General features: G+C 43.8%; 2 protein-coding genes across 6 annotated transcripts in view; both read left to right on the top strand.

Annotated features, from left to right (window-relative positions):
- The window catches only part of oacyl (O-acyltransferase like), a 3355-nt gene extending 2538 nt beyond the window's left edge, over positions 1-817 (top strand). The window contains exons 12-15 of the mRNA XM_028418522.1: positions 1-123; positions 211-397; positions 498-640; positions 716-817. The exon at positions 1-123 is cut by the window's left edge and continues 1 nt beyond it. Coding sequence (XP_028274323.1) covers positions 1-123; positions 211-397; positions 498-640; positions 716-817 — 555 coding nt within the window. The remainder of the gene's footprint in view (positions 124-210; positions 398-497; positions 641-715) is intronic.
- A 7454-nt stretch (positions 818-8271) lies between these two features.
- alpk2 (alpha-kinase 2) lies at positions 8272-16526 on the top strand. Of its 5 annotated transcripts, XM_028417979.1 has the most exons (12): positions 8293-8477; positions 9848-10770; positions 10861-11510; positions 12513-13923; positions 14000-14147; positions 14241-14368; positions 14455-14493; positions 14578-14876; positions 14972-15060; positions 15140-15357; positions 15431-15479; positions 15998-16526. In XM_028417979.1, exons 2-12 carry the CDS (start codon positions 9951-9953, stop codon positions 16203-16205), a joined length of 4059 nt encoding a protein of 1352 aa, XP_028273780.1. In that variant the 5' UTR covers positions 8293-8477; positions 9848-9950; the 3' UTR covers positions 16206-16526. The 5 variants fall into 5 exon arrangements, with proteins under 5 accessions (XP_028273777.1, XP_028273779.1, XP_028273780.1 ...); XM_028417976.1 differs by having other exon boundaries at positions 8272-8385; positions 9848-11510; XM_028417978.1 differs by having other exon boundaries at positions 8279-8348; positions 9848-11510.
- Positions 16527-16595: the final 69 nt, after the last annotated feature.

The following is a 16595-nucleotide window of genomic DNA, read 5'->3' as shown; positions in this document are numbered from 1 at the left end:
ACATCTGAAAATTATGTGTTGTATTACTATGTGAAACCCTACACAAGATACGGCCCTTTTCTAATAGGGATCTTGGTTGGAATACATCTGACAACAAAGAAAGATCAGCTGCTGAAGAAAAGGGTGAGAGAGCAGCGGATTGTGTTGACGTGAGAAAATGTCTCATTATGATTATTATGTGACACACACATGTGCTTACTGTGGGTCCAGTGGCAGGCAGCACTTGGTTGGTTCTGCAGTCTTGCACTCATGGCTGTGGTGATTGTACTGGCCTACGTCCTCAGGGAGACTCCAGCCTGTCCATCTGTACCACATGCCCTGTATCAGGCGCTGCACAGGGAAGTCTGGGCTCTGGCTGTGACCTGGATCATTCTTGCCTGTGAGGAGGGATATGGAGGTAAGAGAGGGGAACAGGTGATGATAGATATGTCATCACTGAGGGGAAACTCAGTTCATCAAAATACAGAGATGTTTAAAAGTGTGTTCCACATTTTCAGGGTTCATCCAAACCCTCCTGTCGTTGAGTTTCTGGGTTCCTCTTTCCAACATTAGCTTCGCCTGCTATTTAACACATCCTATCTTCATCATCATCTACATAGGCTTGCAAGAGACACCGATACACTACACAGACATCAATTTCGTACGTACAGTGTGTATTAAAAGATCTGTCTTAGTTCTTTCTGTCTTCTGACTCCTGTGTGTCTACTCTCTTTAGATGTACATGTTCCTTGGGCACCTGGTGCTGACGTTGGTGGTGAGCTGTATGCTCACTGTGTTGGTGGAGAAGCCCTATCTGCTCGTAAAATGGAACACATAGAGACAAAGTCTTTCTATCTGTTAAAATCCACCTCCAGAAGAAAATAAATCAGTTTATTTCCATATAGTGGAGAGTGCTTTGTGTGATTTCATACCATTATTTATTAATTACTATTATTACTAATAGTATTAATATTATTACTATATTTTCAAACAAGCTTGGTACCTCTGGGGAAGGGGGGTGTGGGGAATTTTTTTTACTTAGTAGATGCCATTTCTTGCATTCTGGTGGGTTTATTTAAAAGGTTGTTAAACACTTATTCAGAGACAGATTCAATGTGCAGATTCTGTCAAACTAATGGTGGTACAACACTAACAGGTTATTATAATAAAATAGGTTTATATCTATTATTATTTGAGCCATAATTTTAACCACAAAAAATATATTTCTGCTTCACTGTACTCCCAATTACACCATCAGCTGGACTATTGAAACGATAGAGACAAGACTACACAAAACAGATCAGATTAGACACACAAAGCCTCCATAAATCCCCTTAATCATGACGTAGGGCGATCATAAACTAGTAAACATAAGGATCACAACCTTGTAACAGTACCAGCACACTTCAGTCAGGTTTATTTTCTTATTACCCTATCTACATCAGTGTTTCCCTGATAGTATAACGCCCCCTTGTGTCCTGACGTCCCATTACAAATACAATGGCAGCGACGCCTGTTCTGTCCCTCAGTCAGAGCACAGGTTACGTCCGCCTGCAGCTGAAACGCAGACCTCACCCGGAAACAAGACATTCTATTTTCTGATTGGTTGATAAGTCGCTAATTCCAGAAAGCTGTAGGAGCGCGCAGTAGACTGCGTATAGGAATTTATGTGCGGCGAAGTTAATTATTTCTACGCGTGTGAGCGTGTAAACTTGTTGAAATGCGTGTGTCTCTATCATAACTAATTAATACTGGGTTTAGCATTAGCAACACGTACGCTAGCTAGCTAATGTAGCTAGCGCGGCCAGCAACCGAGAAGCGGCGATAAATTACGTTCAAACTAAAGATGACAGTTATATAGAGGGCGCACAAGCACATTAACATAACATTCTAACCATTTATGCTAATGCACAAAAACATTAGCATAATTTGAAAACCATTTATATCACTCCTTCCGGTGGTTTCAGCGTCCAGAACGTTCCAAACCCGTTAGAAATCCCAACATGCAACAGTTATTTCAAATTTACAGGTGCGTGACGTAGATCTTTGTATTTCTAGACCAGCGAGCCCCCAGAATGCATTGCGGTTCACAGTAATCTACTGGTTTTTTTTGAAAAACAACCAATAAAATTGTATTTAAATAGATTTTTTTCTGCTCCTCTACATTATTTAAACACCTCCTTTCCTGCTGGAAATCACACAGGCCTTGTCACAAAAATGTATGAATGACACCAGGACAAGCCAAAAGGAATACGCCATTCACAGTGAGTGTGTTTTGTTGTTGTTGTTGTTGTTGTTGTTGTGGTATGTGCAGTGGCCAGACTGGTGCAAACCCACTAAACTGTGGGGTACAAACTTCCACTTATCAACATTAGACACTATTGACACAATAAATAATGACAATAATCAGGATACAGATGCTTATAATAGTTTATACTGTGGCTGCAGCTGCTGTTATTTTATTTCATTGTGTGTATTTTATCATAAGTCTAAGAGTTTGGACTAAATGAGCCCGGCCTGCTGCATTCTTTAGGATTTATTGAAAGTTTGTGTGCGAATGTTTAACATGTGTCTCTTTTTTGACCTTTTAACAGGCAGACTTCAGTATGTTCCTCCTTTACCTCCCATCCTGGTCCACCAGTCCCCTCAGGAGATGACCAGGACTTAAGCTGGATACATACTCCACGACAATACAACTTTCTTCTCGCTCTCCAGGCGGCATGAACAAGTAAAAAGTCTGTTTTGGCACGGCCTGTATGTGATTTAACTCTTATCTGCATGTATCACCCCCAAGTATTATCCTGTTGAATTGCCAGGACTCACGACCAGTGTGTGCACTTATTGATAATTCTTTTTTTTTTATAATATTTCGTGTTTTAATTATGGATTTATTTAAATGTATTGGCGTTTATATTTTCCGTATAGCATTATTATTATTATTATTATAATTTTTACCAGTTGTCAGGTGGAGGAACAGGTTAACAATCAGATCAAATTTCCAATACAGTCTCCTCCTTCAGTATTTAGATGTCCTCTTCCCTGTATATATATAGAAAAAAAACAGTGGCTTAAAACTGATACAGACCAAAAATGGCTCTGAGCTGGATACTCTTCCCTCTGTTCGTGGCAGGTTGTGTAAAAATGGAAAACGCACAGGTCTTATCACAGAAATGTGAGCAGGATACAAAAACTTTTTTAAGGGAGCTCCACCCGGACAAAGCAGAAGAAACCCCTGTTCACAGTGAGTAACCATAGTAAGCAGAATTAAAATGTCAACAGGATAAACAATATTTCTGACATGGAAACTACTGATGAGAAAAGCCTGGCAGCCATTTTTTTTTCTTCCCTCTGGTCCTGTGCACACATTCTGCAGGCAGCTGTTATCTCAGCCTGCAGCATCGCTTTTTATTTACATTTTAATTTGAGAATTTAAGTGCATAGTTTGGCTCCTTTGAGTGCTGATGTGCTTGTGTGTGTGTGTGTGTGTCAGTAAACAATGCATCAGGAATGACTGGCAGCTATGTTGACGGAGGTGATGCAGAGCAGCAGTGTCACAGCTTCTTCGGACAGTACTGCCAGCTCTCCTATGAGCAGGTAACCACAAAAAAACTGTTATATATTAAATATCACAATGACAGTCGGCATGTCGGCTACATATTAATGTGCTTTTGTTACTGTAGGCAGACTGGCACATGGGTGTTTGTGTTCCTGACTCATGCGGGGAAAATGAGGTGCAAATATTGGTGCTGACTGGTTGGTGGTTTTAAAACTTATTTGCTCAGAATGGATTTAAATATCTTCCGTATCATTATTACTGCTATTCTTTTAATATGTGACTTCGTTTTAACAGGCAGACTTCAGTTCAACAAGTCTCTTATTCCTCCTTTCCCTCCTATCCTGGTCAACCAGCCCACCCAGGAGAAGATCACAACTCGCTGTTTGACCAGCCCAGACTCCCCTGATGCATCCAGGGTGATCTGTCTGTCAGTTTTAGACTTGGTTTTTATTTCTTTGCATGTCTAGGACTCAGTCTCTGGACACTCAAGCGTTTAACCTGAGGTGCTTCTGTCCTCCCGCAGGGTTGTGTGTTGTGTTATGATAGCACTTCCTCTCACAGCCACCCTGATTACAGCTATAATGAGGTGGCAAAGGAACAGAGAGGTCAGCCCTACGTCAGAGTTGTCCTGTGTAAACACAGACCAGGACCTGTATGGGACCTTGAAGAGTAACGGCACATCTAGCAGTGAAGTTAGCGCCTCAGAAGGTGATTTTTTTTTTCTGTTCACCAAGACCTGTGTTCATATTTCTTCATGCATGTCAAGTCAAGTCAAGTCAGCTTTATTGTCAACTCTGCTATATGTGCTGGACATACAGAGAGAGTAAAAGTAAAGTTTGTATTCTCTGTTATAGACAGCAGCAGACCCACACAGCTGTGTGTTCCTCAAACTTGCCTGTATGGGTGCCTTCAGGCATTCTCTCTACAGACGACCAGCCAGGGTGTCTTCAGCACCTCCTCGCCCATCCCAGGAGAAGACCACTCTCTGCACGGCATCCGTGTCCTCAGCATCTTATGGATTATGTGTTTCAACTCTGGACACATACCTTTAGCAAACACCATCAGTGAGAAACTTTAAACTTTACTTTGAACTAACTTTAAATCACTAATGTTGTTAAATCTTTGTTGCAGCACAATACAAAGACTTGAAGAACATATTTGAAAGCAGCTCTGTTACTGTGGTTTTTGTCAGCGGACCTGCACATCTGGCTGTAGACACCTTTTTAGTGATGAGGTGAGACTGGTGGTGGTGGTTCTAAACACTCTCCACTCACTACAAGGAGATCAGCCATCATTTTACATCATTATGGTGAGTTTTAAGTCCTCACTTCTGCATTTTTAGTGGTCTGCTCAGTGCCAGGACGCTGCTAGGTGCCATCGACAGGGCTGAAGGCAAGCTGAGCCCGAGCGTGGTTGCAGACTATCTCTTCAACAGGATCAGAAGGTGCTCTATTCGGATCAGTTCAGCAGATCTATGATATATTTCTGATCAGAAAAACATGTGTTATTATAACCCATGATTTGCATTTGGTCCCTGCAGGGTTCAGCCTCTGCATCTGTTCATTTTGAGTCTGTCCATCATCTTTTTGCCACCAGTAGTCAAAGTAGCAATGAAGTGTAGATCATCCTGGTGGGCAAACGTACTGCTGATCAACAACCTCTTCCCGTACAGTGAGATTGTAAGTGTAACCGGTAACTATAGATTTTAACCTGAGATTATATTATATTAACAGTTTATGTCCATGCCTCTGTCTTCAGTGTATTCCATGGACGTGGTACCTGTCTCTAGACTTCCAGTGTTCCCTCGTCACTCCTGTGTTGATCTGCTTCTACAGACTGTGTGTACAAATCTTATGATGTGATTCAAAGATACCAGTCGATGCATCTTACTTCTTCCATCCACTCTGTCTGTCCTCAGAAGTTGGAGTGTGTTTGTGGTCGTGTCAGGAGGCCTCCTGCTGATAACATCTGTGGCCAGCGCTGTTATAACCGCACTCATGAAGCTCCCAGTCATTTTACCAACAGACATGTAAGACATGATGATGACCAACCTTTCAGTCATATTTATCACTTTTTATATTGTACAATGGAATGCTATGTTAGTAAGCCCTAGAGCACACTTGGACAAAGTGCGGCCCCACGTTCCCTGAATCCGGCCCGTGGACCTGTCCAAACCAGCAAACAAAATCCACCCAAAAAAGCAGTTAAACACAGCATTACCAATGACACCCGCTCCAACCTGCTGCACTTTAAAAATGAGGTGTGCAACTATGCTGAAATATATGGTAAAATGTGGGGAAACTCCACAACGCATTCAGGTGTGTAACAAGAGTATATTTATAAAGGCAGATATAGTTTCCAATTTATCTTACTATCATTATTGATTTATATATTATTTATTTAGTATTGTTATTATTATTGTTTGCTTTAATATGGAAGTCTATGTGGCATCCACAGAGAGAAAAATATCTCTATGAAGTCTTTAAAATTCATATGGTCTTCATCTGATGTCCAAATTTGTTGTTGTGTGTCCATTTTTTTGTTTATTTTTTTGCAGACCAAATGATGATTATTTTACACATTACTATGTGAAACCCTACACAAGATACGGCCCCTTTCTAATAGGGATCTTGGTTGGAATACACCTGACAACAAAGAAAGATCAGCTGCTGAAGAAAAGGGTGAGAGAACAGCTGATTGTGTTGACGTGAGAAAATGTCTCATTATGATTATTATGTGACACACACATGTGCTTACTGTGGGTCCAGTGGCAGGCAGCACTTGGTTGGTTCTGCAGTCTTGCACTCATGGCTGTAGTGATTGTACTGGCCTACGTCCTCAGGGAGACTCCAGCCTGTCCATCTGCACCACATGCCCTGTATCAGGCGCTGCACAGGGAAGTCTGGGCTCTGGCTGTGACCTGGATCATTCTTGCCTGTGAGGAGGGACACGGAGGTAACAGAGGAAATTAAACAAAGCAAAAGGCAAAAACCCAAAGTACACTTAAAGAAGTGTGTAAACATTTGTCTTCCTGTTTCTTCAGGCTTCATTAAGAGCTTCCTGTCATCAAGTCTCTGGCTGCCACTTTCCAACATCAGCTTCGCCTGCTATTTGACACATAATCTCATCATAAACATCTACTTGCTGAACGTCCCGATACACTACTCAGACATGAATTTTGTACGTTTTTGTCATTGTGAATATATCGTTTGACTCAGTCCTTCATGTCTTCTGACTCTGTGTGTCTGCTCTCTTTAGATGTACATGTTCTTCGGACACCTGATGCTGACGTTGGTGGTGAGCTCTGTGCTCACTGTGTTAGTGGAGAAGCCCTTCATCCTCCTGAAATGTGGCAGCAAATAGAGCACAGGCGTTCAGATACTTTCCTATTAGAGGCTAAAAATGAATCTGAATGATTTGTTGTCTTAACAAATTATTTGTAATTATCTAGCTAAGATTAAGACAAACTGTTGGCAGTTTGATTTCTGTTTCTTTGCATTTGCACCCGTACACCATTACTCTACTCTTATTCCTTAGCTTCCACCAAATACAATGCTGGGTCAAATTAAGAATCCGAGACACAGAGAAGAGTGTCTGAATCTGATTTATTTTCCAGGATTATCACCATAGGCACCAGACATTATAGAAGATGGAGGCAGAAGAGGATGAGTCTCCCTCAGAGAAATGCCGTGATCTCAAGACTCGGTGTGTGAAGGAAACTTACAGGAATAATTCAACAGCCTTGACTGACTGCTCAGTTGTTCAAGAGCAAAGCTCGCTAGTACTCGACATCGTAAAGATGAACAACAACACAGACATTTATGACGCACACCTCTTGCTCCCTCCACCTGCTCCCATCCTGCCTGCTTGGAGAAGGAGAGCAGACGTCAGACGGTGCAACAAAATGGAGTTAAAAATATATCCTGCTTTGGTAAGATGATACCTCTATCTGTGTACCTACATGACTGCACGAGGCCACGTCCAACTCTGCAACAACATGCTCGGATGGTGTAACATGTCTGAGGCTGAGTATTTTTTAACTGCTTGACAACAAGACACGTGATCAAACTTTGGAAAATGTGGTGGAAGGACTCCAACTCATATTGAAATATTGATACACAGATCCTCCAGCAATTTAACATGTTGGCAAAGAGTCCCATCCACTTCAAACGGCTGCATTACAGGGCCGAGCCTGGCGTCAGGTGAATCATTATTTCCGTTCCAACACACGCTCAGAGCTATTGGAGAAAAGAACTGTGGTGAATTAGACAGTCCACAGGATGAATTGCTGTTTTATTGGAGGGTCTCTGTTGTTACACTACTCCTTATAATTTGTCATTCATATTCATTAATTATTCATAATTATTATGTTTTATGTGTGGTAGTTCTTCTTAAATCTGTGCTCAGCCCTTTGCCTAACTGTGTTAAAGTGGTTTTATAAATGAAGATGAGTTGAGCTGAATGCAGTCATTCCTTCTCAGCTTCTGTCTTGATTTGTGGTGTGACATGTTTTTCATATATTTGGAGTATCAGCTGTTTGTTTGTTGTTTTTTAACCCACTTTCTTTTCCTTTCTTTTGCTAAGAAACTCCTTGAATTAAAAAACATCAATTTGAATCAAAGTTTGTAAAGTAGGCCACTTGCTATTAATGTCTGTAAATATAGATATCGAGTGTTAAATGCTCAAGATCGGCACATGCCCGCGATATCAGGTAACTAACTTGGTACTTGTGGGGGGACAGCACTTAAAAATAGCCTCAAACCCCGACACCAACAACTCTGCTTGAGCTCACACTGAAGTCCTACATCACCAGGTCTGTGTCCTCCACCACCACCACATTAAAAAAAAGGGTACGTACTGCTCGAATGGCTGGAAATCCCCCTCACTGGCTGCTAGTAATAATAACACTGCTTCTCCTCATCACCTGTGATCTATCAGTCAGGTAACTGCTGTTTTTTTTTTGTGTGTGATTGCTCAGTGTTGTCAGAAGGCTTCCTCTGCCCTGCTGCTCTGCATGATCCACATATTTAACCAAACATCAGAGTATGGGTTCCTCAAAGTGAGCATTCATTTGGTTTGTTGTCGCCGTGGAGACTGTTTTTGAGGCAGCTTGTGTGGTCAACAGTTTTACAGTCTTATAGGCAGCAGGCGGCTGGACTGGAGGAGTTGTGTGACTGAGGATGGGTCTATTTTGGCACGGAGTGTCCAGATGAATTTAGATTACATTCATTGCACTCAGGCGCTGACAGCTTTATTATTGTTTCATGCCAGTGCAGATCAGATCCTATCTTACTCAACCATCAAGACTGATTTAAGTCCAATTTGAAACTTACAAGACGCTGTATTAGAATTGCTGAACATGAAACAGATTGAAGCCAAACAGAAATGGACTTTATGTGTCATTAAATAATTTATAGACGATTCAGATGTTTTCTTCTAGTTTGCCGTTCTCTTTTTCCATTAGTACTCTCACAGTGCAGAGGTTTAGACGTGTACGTGTTTCATGGTAAACAACTGAGGTGCCCTTCGCTGCAGCAGGAATGTGACGAATGCAGGTCATGGGTGAAGATGTTCTGGTATTTTTCCAGAGTCTGTGCCACCAGCTCACCTCGTGCAATCTTACATATTTCAATGTGCATGTTTTGAAGCCTCTCGCTTCAACACTTCACATCAAACTCCTCTGCGTGTATGGAAAATAAAAAAAAAGTTTACAAATCAACAGAATGTGGGGAAAAAACACCTCAATGTTGATGTGGTGTCACTTGCAGAGGTGTGTGCATGCTAACAGGCATCAAAGAAGACTGTCTGGTGTAGAAATCACACTCCATTTGCTTCCAGGCCTTTGAAGCCAGCAGCAGCAGGTCAATGCTAAGCTATAAACAACGTGTCTGCTCCATGGACAATGACCTGTTCTCCATCAGACATGCAGCAGACAGCAGTGAATCTCTATGACAAGCTGGCAGCTAGAGTAGAGTGGCTGATTGACTTTGCTTTCTATGAAAATACAAAGCTCTCACACTGGTGTGACACGTAATTAACCTTCAGAATCTCAGGACCAGTGCATATATATTTTTCTTAGCTGTGCAGTGGTTAAGGTTTGCTGTCAGGAAGGTTTCCTGTTGATGGCTCCTAAAATAGAGGCAGCGTAGTCCAGAACCTGCAGCTTAGATAAACATGTCACACAAAGTGACAGCTAGAGGGAGATAGTGGGCTTTGCTTTAAATAACTCCAGGAGGTTCATTCACACATGAGTTGTTCCTTTTAGTTGTGAAATGTTCAAATTCTCTGGTAATGTAATGTGTCGACTTGCAGGTACTGAATGTGAAAAAGGATGCTGCCACCACACGTCACACCTCATCTGGCTGTTTGACAGCATTCTGGTCGTCTCAGTTGAGAAGCACAACACAAAGCAGAAATGGATCTGTCTGTCCTGTTCACAGATGAAATAAGACCGGCAGCCGCTCTTACAGATGGTCAAACCGGAGACTTGGAGTCTCTTCTGCTCAGCTCGACGGTAAACACACATGAATCTGAAGCAGAGACTGTGTCCTATCCCTCAGAACCCACAGACAAATACACGCTAAACATTTCCACATGCCTCTCTCAGGAGACGAGCACAGACTCAGACAGGTGTAAGATGTCACGGTGTCTGGGATCATCTGCACCTGCATTACCTGTGTTTTCATCCCAATCTAAAACATTTTACATTCAACAAAAGGCACCAGCTGAGTGTCCGATGGAACCATCCAGCTCTGAGGCCTCCTTCACCTCTGAGCACAGTCAAGTCGTGTCTTTATTAAGGCCACTGTCCCCTCAGTCAGACAGTTTAGACAGCGATGCAGCTGTAGCACCTCTGTCAGACCTTAATATCTTTGAATATGACACACAGGACTTCATCCTGAAGCCAGATTTAGATCCCTATGAGATTAAAAGTCCAGAATGGGAGCCATTATTAGAGACAGGTGTGGAAAAGACAAACTATGACTTTGATACACAAGTCCTGCCGTGTGAATCAGAAGACATTGTGACACAATGTCATCACAGTTCTAGTGAGGAGATCAACGAGTCAGACATGAGCCAGCACACACAGCTCAGACCACCTGCTGCAGATGCCTGGGCAGTGAGTTTGATGGTGATAAAGGAGGTGAGCTCAGAGGACATCAGTTTAACCCCTCAGCTACAGGGCAGTGAAAGTCCCGTGGATCTCTGGTTGGACGCATGCCAGTATCTGTCAGGTACAGATGTCTGTGATGGTTTGGACAAGACGTGTCTGTCTGTCACACAAGAGGACCCCTCAGCTAGCAGTGACTTATCTTTTCCCCCAGGAGAGACACAAGTGTCAGATAACAACCCTGAAGACAGTGAGGGGATTGGCTGGTACAGTAGTGACACCAGAGGTTGGGGGCAACCAGTTGAGAGGTGGCCATCGGTGGACAGCTGGGCCAGTGCACTATCAGACTGGACCGGGATCCTTGCAGCTCCACCTGAGGACATCACAGCTGCTTTCACAGAGGCAGGCGCCGAGATAGATGCTCTGACGCAGGCTCTGGCAGAGGTTACCCACAGAGGACCTCATCTAGAATCAACAGAGCAGCTACTCATGGGGGTCCAGGATCACTTAATCAAGGCGCAAAGCCCCCCCGACAGCTCTCTCCACTCTGGGCACAGCTGCCTCTCACTGTGCCTGGACGCTGCAGGGCCTGACAGAGAGGCATCCCAGAGACTCAAATCCGTGTGCGATCCAATGCTGACCACACAAGGAGAGCTGAGCTCCATCCCCCAGCACTCAACCGGTGCTACGGTGGCCTCTCCTGGAAGACAGGACACCTGCCCTGAATTGGACCTTTTTCAGTTTGGAGGATGTGTCGAGTCCCTGGAGACAGATTTTTCCATCAGCAACGAAGAAGAACCAATCATACTGAAGATAATAGAAGATTCTGATTTGAATTCTCCCGCAGAGCTCGTAACTGAGGAGGTAAATAGCTGATTTATTGTGGTTGTTTTGTCTTGTGTTGCTAAAGTTGGGTTGGTTTGATCACACACAGACACACATGCACACAAATACCTGCCAGTAGATACAGACACTTGTATGAGACAGAGACTTTGTGGAGTGGAATGATTCTCACGAGGGAGATGAGCAATTTGTGTCATTGGCCACCAGATGAATCCGTCATGTGCTTTGGAAACACAGCCAGAACGTTAAGAGACATTCCTGCTTCTGTCCTTGTCAGTGTTGTCATAACCTCTGTTAGTCAGTGAGTGTACGCCGCCACATCCGAGACTCACAAGTATTATTGTCGGCTCAGTCTGTATCGAAGCCATTCAATTGGCTCCCAAGGACTTGAACCCATTTAACCCAAGTTTTTTTGGCTCCCATCTTTAAAGACCGACAGTTTTAGTTTTAGTGTGTGTGTGTATGTTGAAGGAAACTGGAGCACCTAAGAGGAAAACTTCACATGGACAGAAATGGCATCTAATAATAGCTGAAAGTTCAGTGATAATAGCATGCATGTGTGGCGTGTCAGGGTGGAGGGGTGAGAGGAGAGCACAGCTGAGGAGTGAAACATGAACCACCACAACCCCCCCCCCTTTACCACACCCATTCCCACAACTCCTTTAAAACCCAGGATCAGGACGCTGACAGGTCCTCGGAGCTAGAAGGATGCTTTTTGATTGGCTTATAGGTGCGAGTAGATCCAGACTGTAACAGCGACACTGAAGGTCTCGCTTGCATGCAGGACATATGGACTGGGGTGTTGGATATAGAAGCATGTTGTTTTGTAAACGTCTGATTTGGGGCTCGTTAGAAAGGTATGTAACATGTCTCAATGTAACATGACAGAATGAGCCTTTATAAAAATGACTGGTGAGTTTTAAGGCAGTGTTTAGGTTGATCTAAAGAAACATGGCGTTATAGGTGATTTCTTCCAAAAACCAGCTAATACCTTTGTTGTCATTTGTCCATTTTCGTTACCAGCCCTTTGGAGATGGAGTGTGTAAAGTGACCGATGAACACATCGTCCCCCAGCTGGGCTCGGTTGCTGAGCAGGAAGCCACACAGAGCTGTGAATGTGACGGCATCTCACTAACAAATACAATACAGTCACATGTGCCGGGTGTGGACGTTGAACCTGGCCTGCACTTTGATGTTCACACATACACGTCGCTTGACACTCCACCAGACCTTGATGGGGCATGTCAGGTGTTGCCACATTGGGAGAGTCCTAAGTTTATTATGCCCCTAGCCCCCCTCGGTATTGGCTCCTCCCTCGTCACTCGGACGAACAGCAGTTTGGAAGGAGATCAGACTTTTGCCAAAAGGTTTCTCAATGACAACAGAGACCTCATTTATGATCACGTACAACACCACACTCTCTGGCCAAACCCGGATGGAATTACAGGCAAACCATCTCTGGAAGGTGATGAGGAGGTGATTCATCAAAGGCGGGACACAAACACTGCTGAGGAATCTACAGCAGAGGACGTGCACAGAGGAGACACTGCACAGTGCGTCCTCGCTGCAGGAAAAACACTACTAGAGGAGATTAATGATCTCAGCAGAGAAAACTTCATTGGCGTCCCTGCAGATCATTTTATCATCTCGGAGACAAACCGTGTTGCATATGTCACTTTGGATTTAAATGACCCTTTTGTCTCCAGGCCTGCAAAACCCAGATCGTTTGATACAATGCCTCACAAAACTCACAAGAACACCTCAGAGAGCAAAAGCCACTCCAGAAAGGATAAATCAGCCGGTCACCATCATGGTGGACAAGCCTCCAAGAAACAGGAGAGTGCATCTCAACATGTTGCCTGCAGACAGCAAGAAACTCACCCTACAACTGCAGAGAATCATGCCAGCAAGGACACTCCAGCTAGGCTTGAAGCCAAGGAGACTAATATAGTGACTGAGGCTCCAAGCAAACCTCATGGAAAGAAGAAGAAGAAACATGGTCAGAATACAACATCAGTGAAGAGTGTTGGGGAGCCGCTGAAAGAGGTGGAAAATGGAGCAAAGCCAATGACTGCAAAAGGAAAGGTTGACGAGTTCGAGGTCAAACTTGGCGCCAAAGCAGGGAAAGCTCAAAAGGACAACAATCAGTCAGAGGGTGCTGAGAAAAAGCCTCAGCACCCAGAAGGAGAGCAGCATCCTCCACCTCACACAGATCAGCCAAGACCCTTTACCAGTCCTCTAAAAGATGAGGTCATTAAAAGACCACGCCTGTCTCAGGATAAGTTTGGGAAGATTGTCAGCACTTTGGAGGCCAAACTACCAAAATCAGACGTTTCTATAAAGGCAAACAGAGAGGAGGTCAAAGCAGACGTAGGAACAGCTCGTAGGAAGGCGTACAGTGAGGTGGTCAAACAAAAAATCCCACCCAAGGAAGGTAAGAAAATCCAAAAACAGGAGCCGGCTGTTCTCCATGCATCCCATTTATCATAATAACAGCATTATTTCTGCAGATCCCAAAGTGGTGCAGCCCATTCAGGCAGTGTCAGTGAGTGGGGACCCCCAGAGTCTGTGTCTTTGGTGTCAGTTTGCTGCTGTCTTCTCAGACTACACTGTGACCTGGAGCCGGGAGGGCTCCACCCTGGCTGAGATCAAGAGAAGGTATTTTAATTAAAGTTGTTGGACATCTTTTTTTGGTTGTGGTCTACTGACTGGTGCATCTTGCATGTTTTGACACTGTCCCTTTCTTTGAAGTGCAGGGGATGAGAGCAGAGTGTCACTGACCATCACCGCCGCCTCTCACAAAGACCTGGGCAAGTACCAGTGTCGGCTCAGCAGCTTACATGGGTCAGTCACCCTGGAGTACCTGCTCACATATGAAGGTAAAAAAAAGTCTACAAAAAGGTGCAATCATGATAAATAACGACAAATATAAAAACTGCATTTTATCCTTTGTTTCTTTGACTAGTGCTCAGTGAGGTTGTCATCCCTCCAAAGACCGTTTTATGTGAGTTGTGATTCTACAGATTATCACCTCACACGCTGATCTTTAGAGATAGATGACAGCTGACTCAATGTCTGTTATTCTCAGCTGCCAGAGTAGAGGTGAGCAGCGAGGAGGAGGGCGTCAACTGTTCCAGACTGATGTTCAAAGAAGACTTCCTGTCAGACCAATACTTTGAAGAAAACCATCCCATCAGCATCGTCGTGGAAAAGGTCCACTTTGGTGAGGGTATGCATCGGCGGGCTTTCAGGTCCAGGCTGGAAGCAGGTCAGATGCACCTGTTAGTTCCGGGACACTCCTGTGTGCTCAAAGTGCATAACGCCATCAGCAACGGGACCAAGAACAACGACGACCTGGTTCAGAAGAACTTCACCTTGGCTGTGGAGGTAAGAACGACACTGTGCAGGACCCCGTTTTCTGCTTAATGATGGAGTACGGAAGTCCAAAACCCACAGTAGGACACCTTCATTTTGTTCTGTAGGAGTGTCAAGTGCAGAACACGGCGAGAGAGTACATCAAAGCGTACACGGCTGCAGCTCAGTCCGTCGAAGCCTTTGGAGACGTCCCAGAGTGAGTGACGTGTTCAGTGACATACGAACACTGACACACACACACACACAACAACTTTAAGCTGACACCTTTATTTCAGGATCATTCCCATCTACCTGGTTCACCGTCCATCCAACGACATCCCCTACGCCACGCTGGAAGAGGAGCTGATTGGTGACTTTGTTAAATATTCGGTCAAGGACGGCAAAGAGCTCAACCTGATGAGACGTGACTCCGAGGCTGGACAGAAATGCTGCTCCTTCCAGCACTGGGTCTACCACAAGACAGAGGGTAACCTGCTGGTCACAGACATGCAAGGTCAGAGAAACAGGAAGTGATTTTTAAGTATTGTACTTTAAATTTCGATAACTAAAACTGATTTTGTTTTCAGGGGTGGGCATGAAACTTACTGACGTGGGAATAGCCACCTGCAAGAAAGGGTGAGTGTTTTATTTACCTGTGGATCACACATAGTTCCTTTCTCATCGGGTCGCTAGAAATTGCAGCACTGTGGGCTGGAGTATTGTTCTGTAGCTCCTGTCATGACCTCTGACCTCTGGGTGTCTCTACTGTTCCACATATCCTTCTGTCTCTGATTGGAAGTGGTGGATTAGGGTTCCGTAATCCCTAAGAATCCACTTTAATAATGGCTCTCTTGACATGTTATACTAAGCAAGATAACACCTGTGACACCTGGAATGTTGTAGGGATGTATATTTGAGCACTACGGCACTGTAGTATTGTGTTAATTGTTAATTCATCCCTCAGACAATAGAGGTCAATGGTGTCATTTCCCCCCAAACGGTGCCAGCAATCAGAACTATACGAAGATTATTGACAAAACCCTCAAAAACTCCCTCTGGGCCACAAACTTATCAATCACCTCCTCACACACACACACACACACACACACTGTTGATTCTCATAACCAATTTATGAATAAATTTTTTTTTTTCAGATATAAGGGCTTCAAAGGAAACTGTGCCACCTCCTTCATTGATCAGTTCAAAGCATTGCATCAATGCAACCAGTACTGTGAGATTCTGGGCCTCAAGTCTCTGCAGCCCAAACCTAAAAAGCCAGCAACCGCCCCCAAAGCCAAACCCCAACCCTCTGCTGCACCCAAGAAGAAAACCTTCGGGCCAGCGGTGAAGGGCAAGTCATAACAGGAGGAGAATCTCGGACTCGTTGTTGGAGAGAAGTGACTGTTACACAAACAGAAACGTGCTGATTTCATGAAGAGAGACTTCATTTCACTACAATTTTGGGGAAACTGATGAATCAGTGATGAACTGTGATGTCTTAGACTGCTTGATTGATTTCTCTTTATAGATTTTTTTTCTACTTCTGTGATGTTTTCGAACCGGTTCATTAAATTAATGGACTTTTTACTTGATTGTTTAGAGGAAATGTCTTTGGAGTGGACAGTATGAGTGGGTACTGGTGTGCCTTTTGCATTTGATGATAATATATAAAGTGTCCTTTTACTTTATTAGAAGATATCTGTACGCATACATGTACATGTGTTGTTGAATGTGTTTATGTGAAGATTTATT

The sequence above is a fragment of the Parambassis ranga genome, chromosome 12, assembly GCF_900634625.1.
Source record: "Parambassis ranga chromosome 12, fParRan2.1, whole genome shotgun sequence".
Taxonomy (NCBI): Eukaryota; Metazoa; Chordata; class Actinopteri; family Ambassidae; genus Parambassis; species Parambassis ranga.
The sequence above is the reverse complement of the archived record's forward strand: the minus strand, read 5'-3'. Positions and strand labels throughout refer to the sequence as shown.